The sequence below is a fragment of the Mauremys mutica genome, chromosome 17, assembly GCF_020497125.1.
Source record: "Mauremys mutica isolate MM-2020 ecotype Southern chromosome 17, ASM2049712v1, whole genome shotgun sequence".
In the NCBI taxonomy this organism is placed as follows: Eukaryota; Metazoa; Chordata; order Testudines; family Geoemydidae; genus Mauremys; species Mauremys mutica.
Genome location: NC_059088.1, coordinates 15,649,395 through 15,667,909, shown reverse-complemented (window position 1 = coordinate 15,667,909; position 18,515 = coordinate 15,649,395). Strand labels below are relative to the sequence as shown.

The 18,515-nt window shown below is 50.4% G+C and overlaps 1 protein-coding gene across 1 annotated transcript in view; it reads right to left on the bottom strand.

Annotated features, from left to right (window-relative positions):
* The window catches only part of LOC123351472 (IgGFc-binding protein-like), a 79,442-nt gene that overhangs the window by 22,934 nt on the left and 37,993 nt on the right, over nt 1-18,515 (bottom strand). Inside the window, exons 18-22 of the mRNA XM_044990859.1 lie at nt 17,492-17,757; nt 16,260-16,858; nt 15,256-15,811; nt 7,983-8,581; nt 5,163-5,727 (exon numbers count right to left, since the gene is read on the bottom strand). Coding sequence (XP_044846794.1) covers nt 5,163-5,727; nt 7,983-8,581; nt 15,256-15,811; nt 16,260-16,858; nt 17,492-17,757 — 2,585 coding nt within the window. The remainder of the gene's footprint in view (nt 1-5,162; nt 5,728-7,982; nt 8,582-15,255; nt 15,812-16,259; nt 16,859-17,491; nt 17,758-18,515) is intronic.

The window sequence follows — 18,515 nt, the reverse complement described above, 5'->3', positions numbered from 1 at the left end:
TATCTAATTCATTCTTCAATCCAGTTATACTTCTGGCCTTCACAACAAACCCTGCGTGTTGTGTGAAAATGTACCTCCTTTTTTTTTTTTCTTAAAAACCTGACACACACTAATTTCATCAGGTGAGCCCTAGTTCTTGTGTTATGTGAAGGTCCCTATTCATTTTCTCCAAACCATTCATGATTTTCATATTCTCCTTTAGCCGTCTCTTTTCTGAGTGGAACAATCCCTGTTTTTAATCTCCCCTCATATGGAAACAGCCCTAATCCTTTTCATTGCCCTTCTCTGGACCTTTTCCAGGGTAACATTTAACCATCTCAGCTTCAATAGGGACGCTTTAAACCTTTGTCAGGTAAAGATATTTTCTCCCTGAGTAAAGAACAATGAGTAGAGTATAAACAAACAGAGATCAATAATTTATTGACAAAGGCATGTGATCTATGGTTGCCAGATGGGAATGGAAGGGGAGATGCTGCCATGACAATATACTGAACAGAGAAAGAGGCGATAATCTAGAACAACAAGGTGCAGGGAGAAGAACGGATGGGGCCATGGAAACAGGCACCAACAAAGCAGGGAAGCTCCATAGATAACAAACACACCTTGGTGGGCTGATGTCAGAGGTCCAGGCATTCCCAAACTCTGCGTCGTCCTGGGCTTTCTCCCCACTGGGCAGGACTTTATCATCCCTGCGATCCCCATTGAAGTTCCCACACATCCCGCACAGCTGCTCCCGATACTCCGGGCCCACACGGACAAACAAAGCATGGCGGCCGTTAAACTGGATCTCCACGTTGGCGCCTGCTTTCAGAGTCACCATGTTTTTCACCCTGGTGATGTTGGCCACAGCTCCCAGCTGGGCCGGTAAAGGGGTCTTTGTCCCGTCAACCTGAAACAGGAAGGGAGGTGGGCTGGGACTGAGGAGTATCCTCCTGACTAGGCAATAGAACTATTCCCAAGGAATTACAGACGGGATTTTCCATGGCAGCACGATAAAGAATATTTCCAGCCGTAAAACCACATGGAAGCTGCTGTGCAGTGGCAGCCATGGTATCTGGTCTATAAAATACAGATCTCAAAACGACCCAAGAAGAGGCAAGCAGCAAAGTCCGTGTGCTGTGACTTTGTACAAGGACTGGAATCTCACAGCCTGGCCAGAGTAAGGCAGCTGGTGACTCTCAGAGGCACAACTGATCTACTGCCGGGAGCAAAGGGGGAAGCAATCCACTGTCAGTCTATACCCGTCAACTCTCTGTACAGTTTCGCTCTTCTGGCCAGTGCACTAGGAGCGATGTCAAGGCTACATCCACTCCTCACCCCTGCCTGCCTGTACGCGCTGGGATGGGGTAGCATCTCCAGAACCTGCTCTCTCCAGCCAGGCTGTGACCTCCCCACCCCCCATGCAGACAGTCTGCACCGGGAAGCACAGGGCTTTGTAAATCACCACGGTTAAACAACCTCTCCCCAGGGAGGAGGTGCTGAGTCCCGGCACAAAGCTGACAAAGAGCAGAAGTTGAAGGCCAGTGAGTCCAGAGGGGGCAGGGGGTTATCCAAGGTGAGTCCCAGCGCATAGCTAGAGGGAGAGGTGCTCTCAGGACAATCGCAGCTGAAGCCCTGCTTCCCCTTGGACCAATGACCTTGAAAAAACGTCTCCCATTATTTGCCTTGTGGTAGGGTAGGAGTTGAATGAGCTGGTTGCTAGGAGACTAGGGTGGGACTTGGGTGACCAGGGTTCAAGTCCTGGGTCTGCCACAGACAGTGTGTGACCTTGGGCAAGTCCCTTAAGGCCTGATTTTCAGAAGGTACGTCAGCCCCTAAAGAAGCAGATCGACACTAATGGGGTTTTCATAAGTGCCTTGGTGCTCTGAAAAATCCACTGGACAGCTTTAACTACCTCAATACCTTAGTCTCTCTAGTGCTGACTCTCAAAGGTACATAGATGCCTAACTCCCACAGAAATCTTAGAGGACCTTGAAATCTGCACCTCAGTTTCCCCATCTGTGAAACGGGGATAATAGCACTTCCATGCCTCACAGGAGGGTTGTGAGGCTAAATGATTTCAAGAACAGGAGGCGCTCGGATGGCGATGGGAGCCAGATAAACACCCATGAGAGATGGACAGTTGTGGCTGTTTCTCCTTTGTCCTTTCTGCTAATGGGTTAAAGTGCTCAACTCACCAGAACGTCTTTGCCTCGCTCCAGAACGACATGGGAATTGAAACGGCCAGTTCTGAGCCAAAGTTCCACTCGGTAAATGAAGGAGACCCGGGGATTCCGGAAATTCCTGTTTGCGGCCACCACCCGGAAGGAGAAGTTGAGGGAGGAGTTGCAGGTGTGTGAGATCTCGTAGGCGCACGTGCCCTGGAAATGGGCCACGGCCCCGTCGAAGGTGAAGTAGTGAGGGTCCCCTGTCACCGTGCAGGTGCTCAGCTGGCTCTGGCAGCCCAGCCTCCCATCCTTCACCGCACACTGCTGGCCGGGGTTACAGCTGGCGGGGACGCACCGGAAAGTAGCAGAGGCGTCACAGCTGCACCTTTGGGTGCAATCAGCGAGCCAGAGAAAGTCTCCAACCTGGGATGGAGAGAGAGGGGGGGCGGAAATGGCCATGGTCATCATCAGCAAAATGTCACAAAACCAAACCGCTCGAGCAAATGGGATAGGAGACACACAGAAGGAAATGTGAGATTTATCAGGCTCTGGGACATGCCCTGGGTCCAGAAAACATGCTTAGGCAGGAGGGCACTTATGCAAACAGAATTGTCTGATTATTGTGCTCCCTGGGTCTGTCTCTACTTGTTGACTCTTGCGTTATATATAAGTTGTAAGCTGGTTTGATCAGGGACCATCTCTTTGTTCTGTGCCTATTTCAAGGGTGCCCTATTGTGTGACCAGGCTCCGAGGTGCTGCCAGAAAATGAAGAACAACAACAATAATAAAAAGAAAGCGATAGGGAGGGAAAGAAGGCAGGTGGAAACACGCTGCAGGGCACGAGGGTTAGATACGAAGGAGACTCTTTGCTCCTTGAGTGGGAAAAATGAGGTTTGATTCTATACTTGCCCATCCAGCCATGTTTCCTCAGCATTGTCCAGAGAATGAAGTTGAACTCACCCCGTAGTAGCGTCCGTCTTGCTCACAGCCGCAGTGCTCCGGCAGGACGCACTGATCCCTGCTCCACAGGTACCCGTCATTACAGAAACACCCTTCGGAGCACAGGGAGCTGCACAGATGCTGAGGCCAGGAGCTGGCACACAGGTCCTGGCAGGGACGCTCACACAGCTCGTAGTGGCTATTCGCTGGGCACCCAGGGTCTGTGAAAGAGGAGGGAGTTCTAGTATCAATCAAACGGAAGCACGCATGGGGATTGAAATTGCCCTTGACCCCCTGAGCAGCAAGCCCGTGGCACCCGTCTTGGAGGTTTAAATGCTTAGCTCTTATTTAGAAGGTTGGAGGATTGGCCAGTGCTTTCTGCAGAGATCAGCAGGCCCGAGACACCAGAGCGCCCAGCAGAGGGAAAAGACTGAGACCCTCTAGTACCCGTGCCACAGGCCCAGTTAATCGGCCACATTAGATACACTTAGAATCATAGAATCTCAGGGTTGGAAGGGACCTCAGGAGGTATCTAGTCCAACCCCCTGCTCAAAGCAGGACCAATCCCCAGACAGATTTTTACCCCAGTTCCCTAAATGATTGAACTCACAACCCTGGGTTTAGCAGGCCAATGCTACTTGCATGATCCTGTAACAGGTTGACAAACGCCCTACCGAGCATGGGCACAAGGGAGAGGAGACTCTTCCCTGCTTACAGGGAAGCAGCTGATCACACCCTCTGCAGCTGCCCGTCATGGACACGGGCACCCACCGCTGGGACCAAGCGAGAAAACGAGCCCAGCTCTAAAGCAGGGGAACAGAGAGAGAAGGGGAGGCAGAAGGGCCTGGGATAGCAGAGAGGCAACCGCCCCAAGCTAGGCTGCCTGTGAGAAACCAGCAGGGAGACAAAAGGAGGCTGCGAGCCCTGGGCTGATAAGTTACATTGAGTGTACGGGTTTATAGCCTTGTCTAATTGAAGGGAACCATGTAGGTGCAAGCTGGGACCCCTCTAGAGACCGCACCAACAGCAGGCGGCAGATCCCTACTCGATCCACTAGAGGAAGCATAACCACCACCAAATCTCTTGCCAATTGAAACGCTGGGAAAGATCCCACCTACGGCGACGATCACATTGTAAAATGGCAAACAAGATTTTAAAGCAGGGAGCGACAGGAGGGCCACTCGCCCCACCAACGCAATGGAAGTCCAAGCTCCGTCTGTCTCCATTGGTTCCACAGACTGGGCTTTTCAGGCTGTCGCTCCGAGGAGTATTAGTTATCCAGAGAACTGGAAGAAAAATGGGGTTTCTTCCCAGGGAAAAATCCAATTTTTTTTTGGCAGGAATTTGAAAATATTTCCATGTCTAATGAGAATTGTATTTCAGGTACCTCATGCTCCCATTCTCCTCTATTGGTCAGGCTCACTGGTCAGACTACATCACCCATGATTCACTCTCTTCCCTTTCTGGGGGCAGGGGAGGACCAGGGCATTATGGATTGCCTGGAAATGGTGCATCAGGAGAGAGGGGGTCCAGGAGAGAGGGATCCAGCAGCATTTCTAAATTGACGTATTCTGTTTAATTAAAATGAAAAATTGTTCCATGGAAACCAAACACGTTGCATGAAAAATTTCATTTTGGTGAAAACCCCATTTTCCATCTCTAACCAGTTTTGATGGAACATTTTCCACCAGCCCCGATGATTAGCTTATCTGAACAACTGGTTTATAAATTAGGATTCCGGTTCTCTTGAGCTGATGCCAGAGGATCAGCACGCCCACTGTGCATAATGAGGAGAACTGGGTATTGATGGGTCTGCAGCCCTTCTCCAGTGCTCAGGATGTCCTTGTGCTGGATAGACCTGGAAACCCTTCCACAGAAGACAGAGAGGATGGTTTCTCTGAGGAGTCTGGGATCTCTTTGGCAGATGATTTTGAGGACCTGGGTTTCAGCCAGAATTGAGCAGCTTTTACTAGTGTTGATGGATTATCATTTTACCTCAGGGCATCACGTAAGGAAAGCCAGACCAGCACCGTGGTGCACACAGTCCAATAGCACAGTTACACAGTGCTGCCTTACCACAGAAAGACTCGTTCCTCCAAGGTGAGATGGAGACATTCGCTCTCTGGCAGGCGGCTGCGTATGTCTGAATGGACTCGCACAGGGCACTGCTCTCCCCTCCTGACACACACAGGTCAAAGATGCAATCAGACAGATAGTGGCCTGGGTCAATCTGGGAGTGGCAAGAGGAGAACGGCCCATCAGGGTCCTGGATCACCCAGCACCGGGACTTGGACTGCACCAGACTTTCCTCATCTTCACACAAAGGGCAGGAATCAGGGCAGCCGTCGTCACAGCCAGGGACATCCTCCGACTTCCCGGCCAAAGCCAAGTGGAAGGCGTCCTTCCCCTGGGAGACGTTCTGCATCACAAAATCATCCTCAGCCGCTCCATTGAGGTTCACACACAACCCACAGGTCTGGCCTCGGTACTCAGGGGGGAGGCTGAGAAAGAGGCTGTGGGCCAGGTCGTAGCTCACACTCAGACCAGAGTCGGCTTGTACAACGGTATGAAACCCATCCTGATAAACGACGATCCCTCTTCTCTGGAGATGCACCGGGAGAGTCAGAGTCACCCCATCAATCTGAGGGAGGGAAAATAGCACCAAAGCGATCAGTGCAGGAATTTATCCAGTCATACACAGGGACCATTCTGGTCATTTACTCTGAGTCCCTTGCATGACCCCAGCCAGAAAACGTCACTCAGTAATTCCTGCAGTGGAGGGAGCAATTCTTCTCTACTACATAAATGAGACCAGCAAGCCCAATACCAATGTGATGAATGTGGGAATTTTTGGTAATATTTTCATGATCCATATCTGTACCTCAGTTTACACACTGACTGGATTCCGTGTATAGGAGTTAAATTGCTTTCCATGGAAGAGGGGGAGGGGTGGGCTACTTGGGTCAGGTGGGCTGCCTGAGTTGGATCCAGATGTGCTAGCAAGACCTGAATGGGGTCAGCAGGGCCCTGCATTGACAGTGGAAGAGCCAAGGACCGGGACATTCACACCTAGCAACTGAGGCCCAGAGCAAGTTAATTCCCCAACTCTCAGCAGGGGAGGGGACTAAAAGTCCGAAGCAGGAGAACAAAAGAACTGAGCAGACCCAAAAGAGGCTCCCAGTGGGACAAGGAAACAGATGGAGACAGACTTGAGGAGTCTCTGGGAAGCAGGACAGATGGACCCTGACTGAAGGTTTGCTTCTCCATGCTGACCTAATCTCTCTCTGAGGCTGTGCTCCTGTTGACTAGTAAAGGCTGCCTGCCCTGCAGCAATGCAGGTGTTTTTCTGGTTGCTTTGCTCTCTGAGAAGGAGTCTGATCTCAGGAAGCCACGCAGCTGTTTCTTGTGAAAAAGCTAAACCTACAGCCCTGGGGAATCTAAGGGTGCTTTCCAAAGAGACTATACAGGCCTAGGGTGACCAGATGTCTCCGTTTTATAGGGACAGTCCTGATTTTTGGGTCTTTTTCTTATATAGGCTCCTATTACCCCCCACCCCCGTCCCAATTTTTCACACTTGCTGTCTGGTCACCCTTTACAGGCCGGGGCGATCACACAGACCCTGAGAATCCGTGACACCTTGTCTTGTAAAATGACGTCAATCTCAATTTGAATATTCCACGTGAAGATGAGTGAACCACTTCTCTGGGAAAACGACTTGGTTCATCACTCGCTGTGAAAACGTTTCCTCTTGTCTGCAATTTGGGGGGGAGGGATAGCTCAGTGGTTTGAGCATTGGCCTGCTAAACCCAGGATTGTGAGTTCAATCCTTGAGGAGGCCACTTAGGGATCTGGGGCAAAAATTGGTCCTGCTAATGAAGGCAGGAGGCTGGACTTGATGACCTTTCAAGGTCCCTTCCAGTTCTAGGAGATTGGTATAACTCCAATTATTTGAATTATTCAAACTCCCAACTTTCAGCCATTGTTCTTCCTTTCTCTGCTAGCTGAAAAGCCTCTAAAATCGGTTCTCTTCTACCTACTTACAGGCCTGATCAAGAGTCTGCTTAATCTTTCCTTTGATAAGATGACTAGGTTGAGATTATCTTGCATCCAGCAGCAACATGCACACAAACAATAACTAGTATGAACATGAGATCTGAGCTAAACCTAAACCTGTCCTGGGCATTATGGCTTAGTCACAAAGTGCTGCACAGATGCTGTGGGGGAAATAACGGCACTGTTCCCTCTAATTTTTTACGTGCATGTGTGGAATTAATTTTATGTGCACCAATATGGAGGTGATGTGGGGCTGAGGGGTTTGGAGTGTAGGAGGAAGCTCAAGGCTGAGGCAGAAGGTTGGGGTGCAGGGTGGTGAGGGCTTCAGCTGGGGGTGTGGGCTCTGGGGTGGGGCCGGGGATGAGGGGTTTGGGGTGCAGGAGGGGGCTCAGGGCTGGGGCAGAGGGTTGGGGTGCAGGGCAGTGATGGCTCCGGATGGGGGTGCGGGCTCTGGGGTGGAGCCGGGGATGGGGGTTTGGGGTGCAGGATCTCCTGGGGCTGTGGCATGGAGAGAGGACTCCCCCAAGCCCTCCCTTGCCACAGCAGCTAGGGACCAGGCCAGGGGAGGGGCTCCTATCCCCAGCCAGGGCAGCTCTAGCTGGGCCAAACCGGGGGAGGGACACCTCTCTCCAGCCACGGCAGCTCTGGCTGGGCTGGGCTGGGTGAAGGTGGCTTTCCCTGGCAGTGGCAGCTCCAGCTGGGCTGGGCCGTGTTAGGGACACCTCTCCATGCTTGCGCAGTGCTTGACAGCAAAACCCAACTACTAGTGGGAAGTGACTTTTTCCCCAATTTAATTTCTTTGATTAAGTGCTTTCCCAGGGAGCGCCAGCCCCATGGACTTACCTTGACTGTCCCGTGGTGCCCTCTCTGCAGATGGATCTCCGTCCTGTTCACAAGGATAAACACCTCCGAGGTCACAGCCACAGGAACATGGGGCAGGTTTCCGTTCTTCACTTCCACTCTGAAGAAGGGTAAGGACTGTGATGCCCCACACAGTTCAGCAAAGACATATTTGCAGGTGCCCTGGGAATTGTATCGCTTCCCATCCAACGTCGTGTAATGCGGCAGCCCAGAAGCCCAGCAGATGCCGTTGGTTCGCTTGTGGCACCCATAAGCCCCCTTTCGAGTGCCACAGAATTCCCCAGGGGCACAGGCAGAGCGGGAGCACTGGACAGAGTGGGAGGAGCCCTCACATCTGCACAATCGCTGGCAATTTTCTCCTTCCCAGAAGCTTTCCCCTGCCAGGTGGTATCTGCCATTGTGGGTGCAGCCGCACTGCCCCCGAGGCACACAGTCAGTGCCACTCAGCACAAAGCCAGGGTCACACTGGCACCCTTCTGCACACGCAGTCCGGCAGCGGGAGGGCACAGCTGGGTGGGCACAAGAGGCCGGGCAGGAAGGTCCACAGAGCTCGTAGTGGCTGTTGTGGGGGCAGGTTAACTCTGAAAGGGACACAAAGAGCTGTGGTTAGAAATACAGAAGGATGCTCCAGGGAATCCTCCCAGACAGAACAACCCAGGACAAAAATGAAAATGGAGATCACAGGAAAGTCTTAATATACGGAGAGCAGGACAAATCCTTCATTTCCTAAGAAATAATTTTCAAGCTAAAAATCTAGGGTTTCTCCTTCTGAGCAGCACTCCAGGCCCAGCTAACAGCCTAGCCCATAAATATCAGAATGTCACTACAGCACCAGCAGCGGCTTCTACTCTGGGCCAGAAAGACGCCCATCCAAGTCCCTCCCCTCCCTTGGATTCATACACAGTGATGACCCTGCAGACAGTCCTAGGGAGGGACGCTGCACGAAGTACCATTTCCCAGCGCACCCATTAAGGAGACAGACTGGCCTTAGCACTGATTATTCAAACAAACATCCTAGCTGCGGTCAGGCCGCTCAGTGACATCTGGGCCTGGTGTGTTATGTATTTTTAGGGCTCTCTGTTTGCATGCGGAATCCCGTCTGGCTGGTATTTAACTCATTGCATTGTGGGATGCTTTGTGAGGCCAGGAATGGAAGGTGGAAGAGAAAGATAGACCCTGAGATCCTGCTTCAGAGAGCTGGTAACTGTAGTTTGTATATTTTAACGTGTACACACCGTACCGTTAATGTAATTCTTCTCCCGCTGGCCTTTTAACTAGCTGGTGACGATCACCCTTATGCATATTTGAAACGTTTAGCTTCTTCTCAAAGCTAAAGACAATGAGACTCTATTGCCCATCGCAACAGGTGGGACATCTTGTCTGGGGATATTAACTAAGCTAACGTTAAAATACACAGTTCCCAGGAAAGCAAAGCCTGATAAGGAAGGAGATGCCTGATAAGGAACCTTCCAACTACTGTTAACTTCTCATACCAAAGTCTCCCATAGTTTACATAGTTCAGTGCCGCTGTCTGTGGAGCTTTAATGAAGACAATCCTATGCTGACAGTAGAGATCTCTCCCGCTGGCATAGTGAAGCCACCTCCCCGAGAGGCGGTAGCTTCGTCAACAGACATAGCGCTGTCTACACCTGGGGTTAGGTTGGTATAACTGCGCTGCTCAGGGGTGTGGATTCGCCCTGAGCGGTGTCGTTATACTGACATGAATCGATAATGTAGAGCAGACCATACTGTTAACCTCCAACTCTCTTAGCTCTGGTCTACAGTACAAATTTATTCTGGTATAACTATGTCGCTTCAGAGTGTAGAAAATCCGTACCTGAGAGACACAGTTAGAGTGACTGAACTCCTGCTGCAGACAGTGCTATGTCAATGGAAGACACTGCTACCGCTCTCGGAGAGGTGGAGTAGCTAAGCCAACGGGAGACGCTCTCCAGCTGGTGTAGGTAGCATCTGCATTAGGCGCTACAGTGCAGCTGCAGCACTGTAAGTGTAGACAAGCCCTTAGTCTAAGGCTGTGTCTACACTACGCAGCTTTTAGCGATACAGCTGTACCACTACAGCCGTGCCACTGAAAGGTGCGCAGTGTAGCTGTGAAAAAACTCTCCCACTGACAAAAACATTCCAGCCCCAATGAGAGGCTGTAGCTTTGTCAGCAGGAGAGCTCGCCCGCCAATAACGCGTTGTTCACGCTGGTGCTTTTCATCAGTAAAAATGTTGCCATTTGCGGGTGTGTGTTTTTTTTCACACCCCTGAATGGACGAAAGTCCAGTGTAGACAAAGCCCCAGGAGAACCCCTGCCAGGCCAGAGATAAGAATAACTTTCCTTTTTCCTGGGCAGAGGACCCTGTTGGCTCAAATATGTTAACTAAGAACCAGAGATAAGTGTAGAAAATGCAAGTTAGAAATAGCTTGCTGTGAGCCTCAGAAAACTGAAGGTCAAATGGAGCAAACTGTTACCCCAAGAAATCCAAACCATCTGGCCTCCACCCCAAATTGTACATTTGTCTGCCTTGGGAATCAGATTTGCAACTCTCCTCATGAGTAATCGGCCTTGTTCTTCCAGTGGGGTGTCTCCTATCCTATGATAAGCCTGGAAGATGGGCTGTGAAAAGTATTAGATATAGTGCAAGAAGGTATGGAGCATGTCCGCTAGATTTAGAAGACAAGGAATTTTGTTTGCTTTCTATATAAATTATTGTTGCCCCATAGAAGCAATAGGAATTGTACAGCGCTAGAAGGAAAAGAAGAATGTTGACTGATACAAGCACCAAGCCAGGGTATAACGGTGGAATATTAAGAGAAATGTGGGAGGGAGAAATGTCTACGCTAGAAGTGCTACAGCAGCGCAGCTGCCCCACGTCTGGCTGAGACGCTCTGTGCCAATGGGACAGAGCTCTCCTGTCAGCATAATCAAATCACATCCACAAGAGGCAATAGCTGTGTCAGTGGGAGAAACTCTCTTGCCAACCTAGTGCTGTCCACACCAGCACTTATGTCAGTGTTGGTTTATTCACACCCCTGAGGGACACACGTTATGCCGCTATAAGCTGTAGTACACACGTTGCCTTAAAAACGGGGGATGCCAACGGACCGTTGGGGCAGATGCTAAGGGCGGGTCTACACTACAGAGTTACTTCGGTGCAGCTGTGCTGATGCAGCTTTTTCAGTGTATTCATACGGTAAAATATAATCCATGAAATGGCTGAAATGCTCCAACTAAGGACGCATCGAAGAACTTTGCCATATACCACCCCCATCTGCTGGACACTGATGGAAACAGCAGAGAAACCAGAAACTGAAAACTTAGCCCAATTTGGCAAATGGCCAATAGAAACGGAGTAGCCACCCGCTGGCTAACCTCAAACCAGAGTATATACACACCTCAGGCCACTGCACACCGTCTGTGACCCCAGAGATTGCTGAACCCGTGCGGAAAACCTCTCCCCTTGTCCAGGTCAGGTCACAAGGCCAAGAAGAGCTGACTGAACCCTCCAAAGAAGCTGCTGAATCCAGAAGGGCAATTGATGCAAGGAGCAGCAGTTGTGGAAAAGAGTCTCCCTTATTGCATGGTTAACGGGATAAAAGAAGCAGTGAGATTTCATTTCAAAGATTAGATTGCTCCTGCTATTCTCTAAAATAGAAAAGAGACAACAAGGAGGGGGTCTTTAAAATGTCAGACAAAAAAGAAGGCTCCAGGATGGTGTGCTTAATGGAGAAGGTGAGCTGGGAACAGCAGATGAGAGGAAGGCAGAGCTGCTCAATGCTTATGTTGCTTCAGTCTTCGCACAAAATATAACATGTGACTGGACAGCTAGCAAAGTTACCACAGTCAGTAAGGGGAAGGGATGCGCAGATCAGAATAAGTAAAGGACATGTCAGAGCTTCTAACCAATTTGAATGAATTCAAATTATCATAGAATCTCAGGGTTGGAAGGGACCTCAGGAGGTCATCTAGTCCAACCCCCCAAATTAGTGAGGACAGATGCTATTCGCATGAGGGTGTTGAAGGAATTAGCTGAAGAAAACTCCTAGCCACGGGCAATAATATTTGCAAACTCGTGGGTGACAGGAGCGGTCCCGGAACACTGGAGAAGGGCTAATGCAGTGCCCATCTTTAAAAAGGGGGGAAAAGGAGAAGCCAGGTGTGACAGAGTGTGGTTTTATTCATCTGGTTGTGTTGCATGTACTAATACTATGGGTATCTCCATTTCTCTGTGCACTGCACCAGTATTTCGGTGGTGGGAATCGGGTGTGTGATTTTTGCCGAGGCCCTTGGGGCAGGTGAGGTTGCCCGGCGGTCTGCACGTACGCTATGGCCGTGCCCTTCGTAACCTGAGACCCAGAAGGGGGGTGCGACCAGGTGACCCCTTTTGCAGGGGAAGCAGGACAAAAAGGAGGAGGAGCAACAGGGGGGTCTGTGGTCGGGTCGCTGGAAGCTGGCAGTCTGCTTGGGGGACTGGAAGATGGGGAGTCCAAGCCGTCTGGCCCAGGACTTCCCAGGATGGACTTGGCTGAAAGTCACTGATTTCTGTGCTCACAAGCTCTGCTCTACGCTGTGTCCCTGTCGACTGATAAACCTTCTGTTCTACGTGCTGGCTGAGAGTCTCTGATTCCTGTGCTCACAAGCTCTGTTCTACGCTGTGTTCCTGTCGACTGATAAACCTTCTGTTCTACGTGCTGGCTGAGAGTCTCTGATGACTGCAGGAGTTGGGGTGCAGGGCCCTCTGGCTTCCCCAGGAGTCCCGCCTGGGCAGACTTGCTGCAGGAATCACACTGGGAGGAAGGGGATGCTGAATGCTCCAAGGTCGGACCCAGGAAGGTTGAAGCTGTGTGAGCTTCTTGCCCTGGTGACAATATGCTCGGAGAGAGGAGGCTCCCCCAGAGTCCTGACTGGCTTCGCATGGAGCAGTTCCAGAGCATCGTCCGGTGACTCCGTGACATCGGGAAACTATAGACCAGTCACCCTGACCATAATACCTGGGAAGATACTAGAGCAATGTATGAAACATTCTATTTGCAAATACCTGGGGGATAAAGGGCTGATCACTAGCAGCCAGCATGGATTTACCAAGAACGAATCATGCCAAACCAGCTTGATTTCCTTTTTTGACAGGGTAACTAGGGGGAATGCGGTGGATATAATATACCTGGACTTCTGTGAGGCTTCTGACACAGTCCCACATGACATTCTGATAGGTAAGCTGAAGAAATACGGGCTTGGGGGAACTACCATAGAGTGGATACATAACTGGTTAAACTACCACAAACAAAGAGTAACTATTAATGGAATGATGTCGGATTGGAGGGAGGTCTCAAGTGGGGTCCCACAGGAATCTGTTCTGGATCTGGTATTGTTTAACATCTTTATTAATGACCTAGATGTAGTACCAGAAAGCAGACTGATCAGATCTGCAGACGACAGAAATCTAGAGGGGGTTGCCAACACTATGGAAGGATAGAGCTAAAATTCAGGGGGCTCTTGATAAATTGGAGAACTGGGCTCTAGACACCAAAATGAAATGCAACAAAGACAAATGTAAGGTGCTAAAATGCACAAATACAGAATGGGGGATAACGCTTGGCAGCAGCACTGCTGAGAAGGATCTGGGAGTTGTGGTGGATCACAACCTCAATATGAGTCAGCAATGTGATGCTGTTGCAAATGAAGCAAATGCAATTTTAGGTTGCATTACCAGAGGCCCAGCATTCAAGTCACGGGAGGTAATAGCACCTCTCTCCTCAGTGCTGGGTAAGCCTCAGCTGGAGTACTGTGTCCAATTTTGGTCACCGATGTATAGAAAGGATCAGAGGTGAAAGTGGGCTCCAGGCCCGCATACCATTAAGTCTTTTATCTTACTTTCACCCCTGGAAAGGACATAGAGAAACTGGAAAGGATCCAGAGGTGAGTGACAAAGATGATCAAAGGGATGGACTGCAAACCACAGGAGCAAAGGCTGAAGAAACTGGGTATGTTTAGTTTGGAAACGAGGCAATTAGAGGGGACGTGACAGCAGTCTTTAAATACTCAAAAGGCTGCTATAAAAAGGATGGAGAAAAATTATTCTCTTTTGTCACAGAGGACAGGACAACAGGCAGTGGATTCAAACTACAGCACAGAGATTTACATTAAATCTCAGGAAAAACTTCCTACTTGGAAGAACAGTAGGACAATGGAACTGACGCCTTGGGAGGCTGAGGAACCTCATTCACTGGAGGTTTTCAAAGGAGGCTGGAGCCATCTGTCTTGGATGGTTTAGACACAACAAATCCTGCATTTTGACCGGGGGTTAGACTAGATGACCCTTGTGGTCCCATCTAACCCGGTGGTTCTATAATTCTGTGAATAAATATGGGGTAGCTTATTGAGCATATGTTCTTCAGTGAGACAGCACTGACTAATGCTATTTGTCTACCTTGGGAATCAGCGTTACAACTCTCCTCACGAATAATCTGGTTTATTCTTCCAATGTAATGTCTCCTATCCTACAATAAGCTTGAAAGATGTGATGTGAAAAGTATTAGGTATAGTCCAAGAACATATGGAGCATGTCCGCTAGATTTAGAAGACATTAAGGGATTTTGTTTCTTTGTTTGTTTGTTGCAGGGTCGGCTCCAGGCACCAGCTTATCAAGCAGCGGCAACTTGAGGAAAGATGTTCTACACCACCGCCATCTACCGGATTCGGATGGCAGTCGCAGAGAAACTGGGAGCTGAACGCTGAGCGCAATTATGGCCAATAGAATCCGCAGGGTGGCAACCCTCCTGTAACTTCAATTAACGGAGCATACAACCCCGAGGCCACTGCCCACCGGACATAGGTGCCGATGTCTAGTTTTCCCTAGAGTGCTCCACCTCCCGCTCCGCCCTGAGGCCCCAACCCCACACCACCCCTTCCCCAAAGTCCCACCCTCGCTCTGCATCTTCCTGCCCCGGTTCCGACCCCTTCCCCGAGGCCTTGCCCTTGTGCTGCCTCTTCCCACCCTCCCTCCACCCTCGCTGCTCTCCACCCTCCCACCCGGCCGCAAATCAGCTGTTTGGTGGTGTTGCAGAGCAGATATTTGGTGGGGCCCCCGTGAACCCATGTTCCTGTGATTCAATGGGGACAGAGCCAAATCTGACTGAAATCAATGGGAAAACGCCCTTGATTTCAATGGACTGTGGATCAGCCCAAGGAAACAAACATGATCTGGGGAGTCTGAGGTAACACTCCATAGATTAGGACTCGTCTGCTTACCACACCCAGCCCGCTGTCTCCACGGCTCAATGGCAATGCCACGACTTTGGCACCGCTGGGCATAACTGCGAAGCACTTGACACAGGGTGCCCCGAGTCGCGCACACATCCCACACGCAGCTCTCGACGTGAACCTGAGCATCAGCCGGCTGGTTACACTCTTTAAAAGGCCCAGCAGTGTCTGCGATGAGCCCGCAGTAGCTCTGAGACCTGTACTGGGCTAGTTCCACTTTATTACATTGGGCTGGGAGCCCAACGGCCGTGCAGTGAAAGGGGGAATCAGCATCCTTCCAGCTGTTGCCAAAGGTGACGGCATCAGGAACCACAGAACCGTTTGGGGTCCGGAAATCATCGCTCCGGTTCCCATTGAAATCCCCACCGAGTCCACACAGTGACCCAGAGTAGATCTCAGAAACAGAAACCGACACAGAGTGGGACCAGTCGTAGGACACAGAGAGGCCAAAGTCGGTCTGGAGCACAGCAGACGAGCCGCTGAAATAGGCGTAGAGTTTGCCTGATGCAAGGACCAGAGGCAGATTGGCCAGGGATCCGTTCACCTAGGGAGAAAGCGAGACAAGTGCGCGCATTAATCCCCTCGCCCCAAGCCTGGTACATTCATTGTCATGCCTACAGGCAGCCCGCATTTCTAGCGATTTCACATCACTTTTATTGACTACATCCTAGAATCGTTATGTACATTTTGGGTATTGGTTTTTCTGCCCTGCTCTATATTCCATCCCCTTTGCAAACCAGAACCGTGGCCAGCTTGGCAGTTTGTTCCTCCAAGTCCTTAGTAAATGAGGTTTCGAAGAAAACCTGACAAAATGTAGAACAAGACTTAACCACTGGCTTACCTTGGTAGCAGGCTCTTGACACCCACTTACATGGAAGAGGAACTTATTTAAGGCTTCTCCCAGTCATGATTTTCCTGGACCTACATTTCCTCCCCTAGCTCTGTTCAGCACAGATGAGATCAATTTCTTCAAATCTGTGAAATGCTCTTACCTGCACTTGACCATACTGTCCCGCCGCTATAGCAATACGCTCCCCATAGACATCTAGCTCCACCAGGCGCGTCCAGGACACCGCGATGGATCCTTTGTGCTCATTCTCCACTTTGATGGTGAAGTCGGGGAGGCTCCCCGGGGGGCCACAGTACTTGCTCAGGGTGTATTTGCAGGCTCCTTGATAATCAAACATGACTCCGTCAAACGTGGTGTAGTGGGAGTGGCCGAACACCCAGAAGGTGCTGAACGTCACAGGGTAACAGCCTCGGGTGCCATCCACAACTTTACATATCTCCAGAGCCCCACAGGCATGATCCTGGCACTGCATGGGCTGGGCAGGCTGCCGGCAGCTGCATTTCCTGCGGCAGGTGTCTGTCAGGATCACCTCCTCTCCCAGCTGGTGATACTGACCATTCAACGTGCAGCCGCACCGGCTCACAGGCACACAGCGTCCAGCATCCAGAACATACCCTTCCCGACAGAAGCATCCCGCCACGCAGGGCTTTTTGCAGAGCAGGGGTGCACTAAGGTTGGCACAAGTGGCAGGGCAGGCAGGGCCACAGAAGTCAAAATAATTCTTGGCCGGGCAAGTGAAACCTAGAAGAATCAAGAGAGACCTGAGCATGAATTCCTTGTCAGCACTTCAGAAACAGCCCCAGGCTGATGCACAAGCCCTGTCTTTTCCCCATTTTTCTTCTGAAAGTTAAGTTCATCTTCACTCGATTCCCAGGGCTAAAACCAGAGCAAGAGAAACCATCCGCACCTGTGAATTCACTACAAACAGAATCTGCCCTCTGGGGAGTATTACTCTTCATATATATATTATGACTATCAGGCAAAAAAAACAGAGAGAAGTGGCCTGGGTGGAATACCTACAGTGGAAAAGGGACAGTTCTGATCTCAGCTTCTGCACTCACTTCTTATTCTCATGAAAAGTAAACTTTTGGATTTGGAATCAGACAAGAAAGCGTATCCACCTATGGGAATGACTGACGTAGTCTGGCATTGTTCCTTCCCTGCTCTTTACGCTGGAATCGGGGTAGCTGTGACAATTGTGTTGCACGTGCACATTGTGGAAATCTGCTTGTGTTTTGCACTGCTGGTATGTGAGGGCCCTGACTTTAGCGAACACTGCATCAGTTTCACACAGTAAATAGGTTATCGTAGAGCTGGGATATCATAGACCCGGAATAGCCATTTTAAATAAAAGCCAAGACCCTTATCGCTTACTGCATCCCATCCGCCGTCTCCAGTTTGCCATTTTCATGCCGACAATGGTGCACATCTCATCGTAAGATTCGACAGCTGTGCACAGCATGCGATTGCCCAGGCCATACTGACAAAGGTCGTAGACACAGGACTCGTAGTAAGGGGTTGGGCTCTCGTGCCAGTGACATTCGGAGAAAGGTCCCGAGCGGTTCGTTAGGATCCCACACAGCTGCTGGAACACGTGTAATTTGGGACAAGGAACAAGGTTGCCGGTGTCATTCGTACACCTGGAAAAGTCATGTGAATAATGGTTACTAGGTTTTTCCTCTCATCTCGCTAAAGAGTCAGGATGCACCCGGGCACACAGGCCAGTCCCTGATATAGAAGGTTGATGCATTCCACATTCACAGGTTTAGTGAGTACTTCGTTCATTTGATTTTCGCTGTTCACCAGAAACTGACATTGTGAATAGTAGAGTCCAGTGTGAAATTCGTCTGCAGGGCGAGCGCCTCAGATTTTGCCAGATGCTGCAGGGGACCCTGGGAACTCTGCACTCTAATCCTCTGCCTCTTGAAGCAAAGGGAACTGAACATAACCAAGGGCCTGAGCCTGCACCACTGAATTCCTGGGAGTTCTGCCCATTGACATGGAACCAAAGGAACCTTCTTCCACTTTCATTGGAGGATAGGTCCACCAATGGCTGTTAGCCAAGATGGCTAAGCCTCTGACTGCCAGGTGCTGGGAGTGGATGACAGGGGATGGATCACTCAATGGCTGCCTCTTCTGCTCATTCCCTTGGAAGCATCTGGCATTGAACTGTTGGAAAATAGGATGCTGGGCTACAGGGACCATTGGTCTGACTCAGTCTGGTTTTTCTTACAAGCAACCAGCTCATGAACTCCACAGCTGTGGTTCTCAGCCTTGTTAGGCTCCAGACTCATGTGTAAATGTTGATGGCCTATCACAACCCAGTAAATAGGCTGGTGGAGGGGAAGCTGGGTTCTTCCCCTGCAGGGGTGTGGGGGGAGGCCCCGTGGGAGTTGCA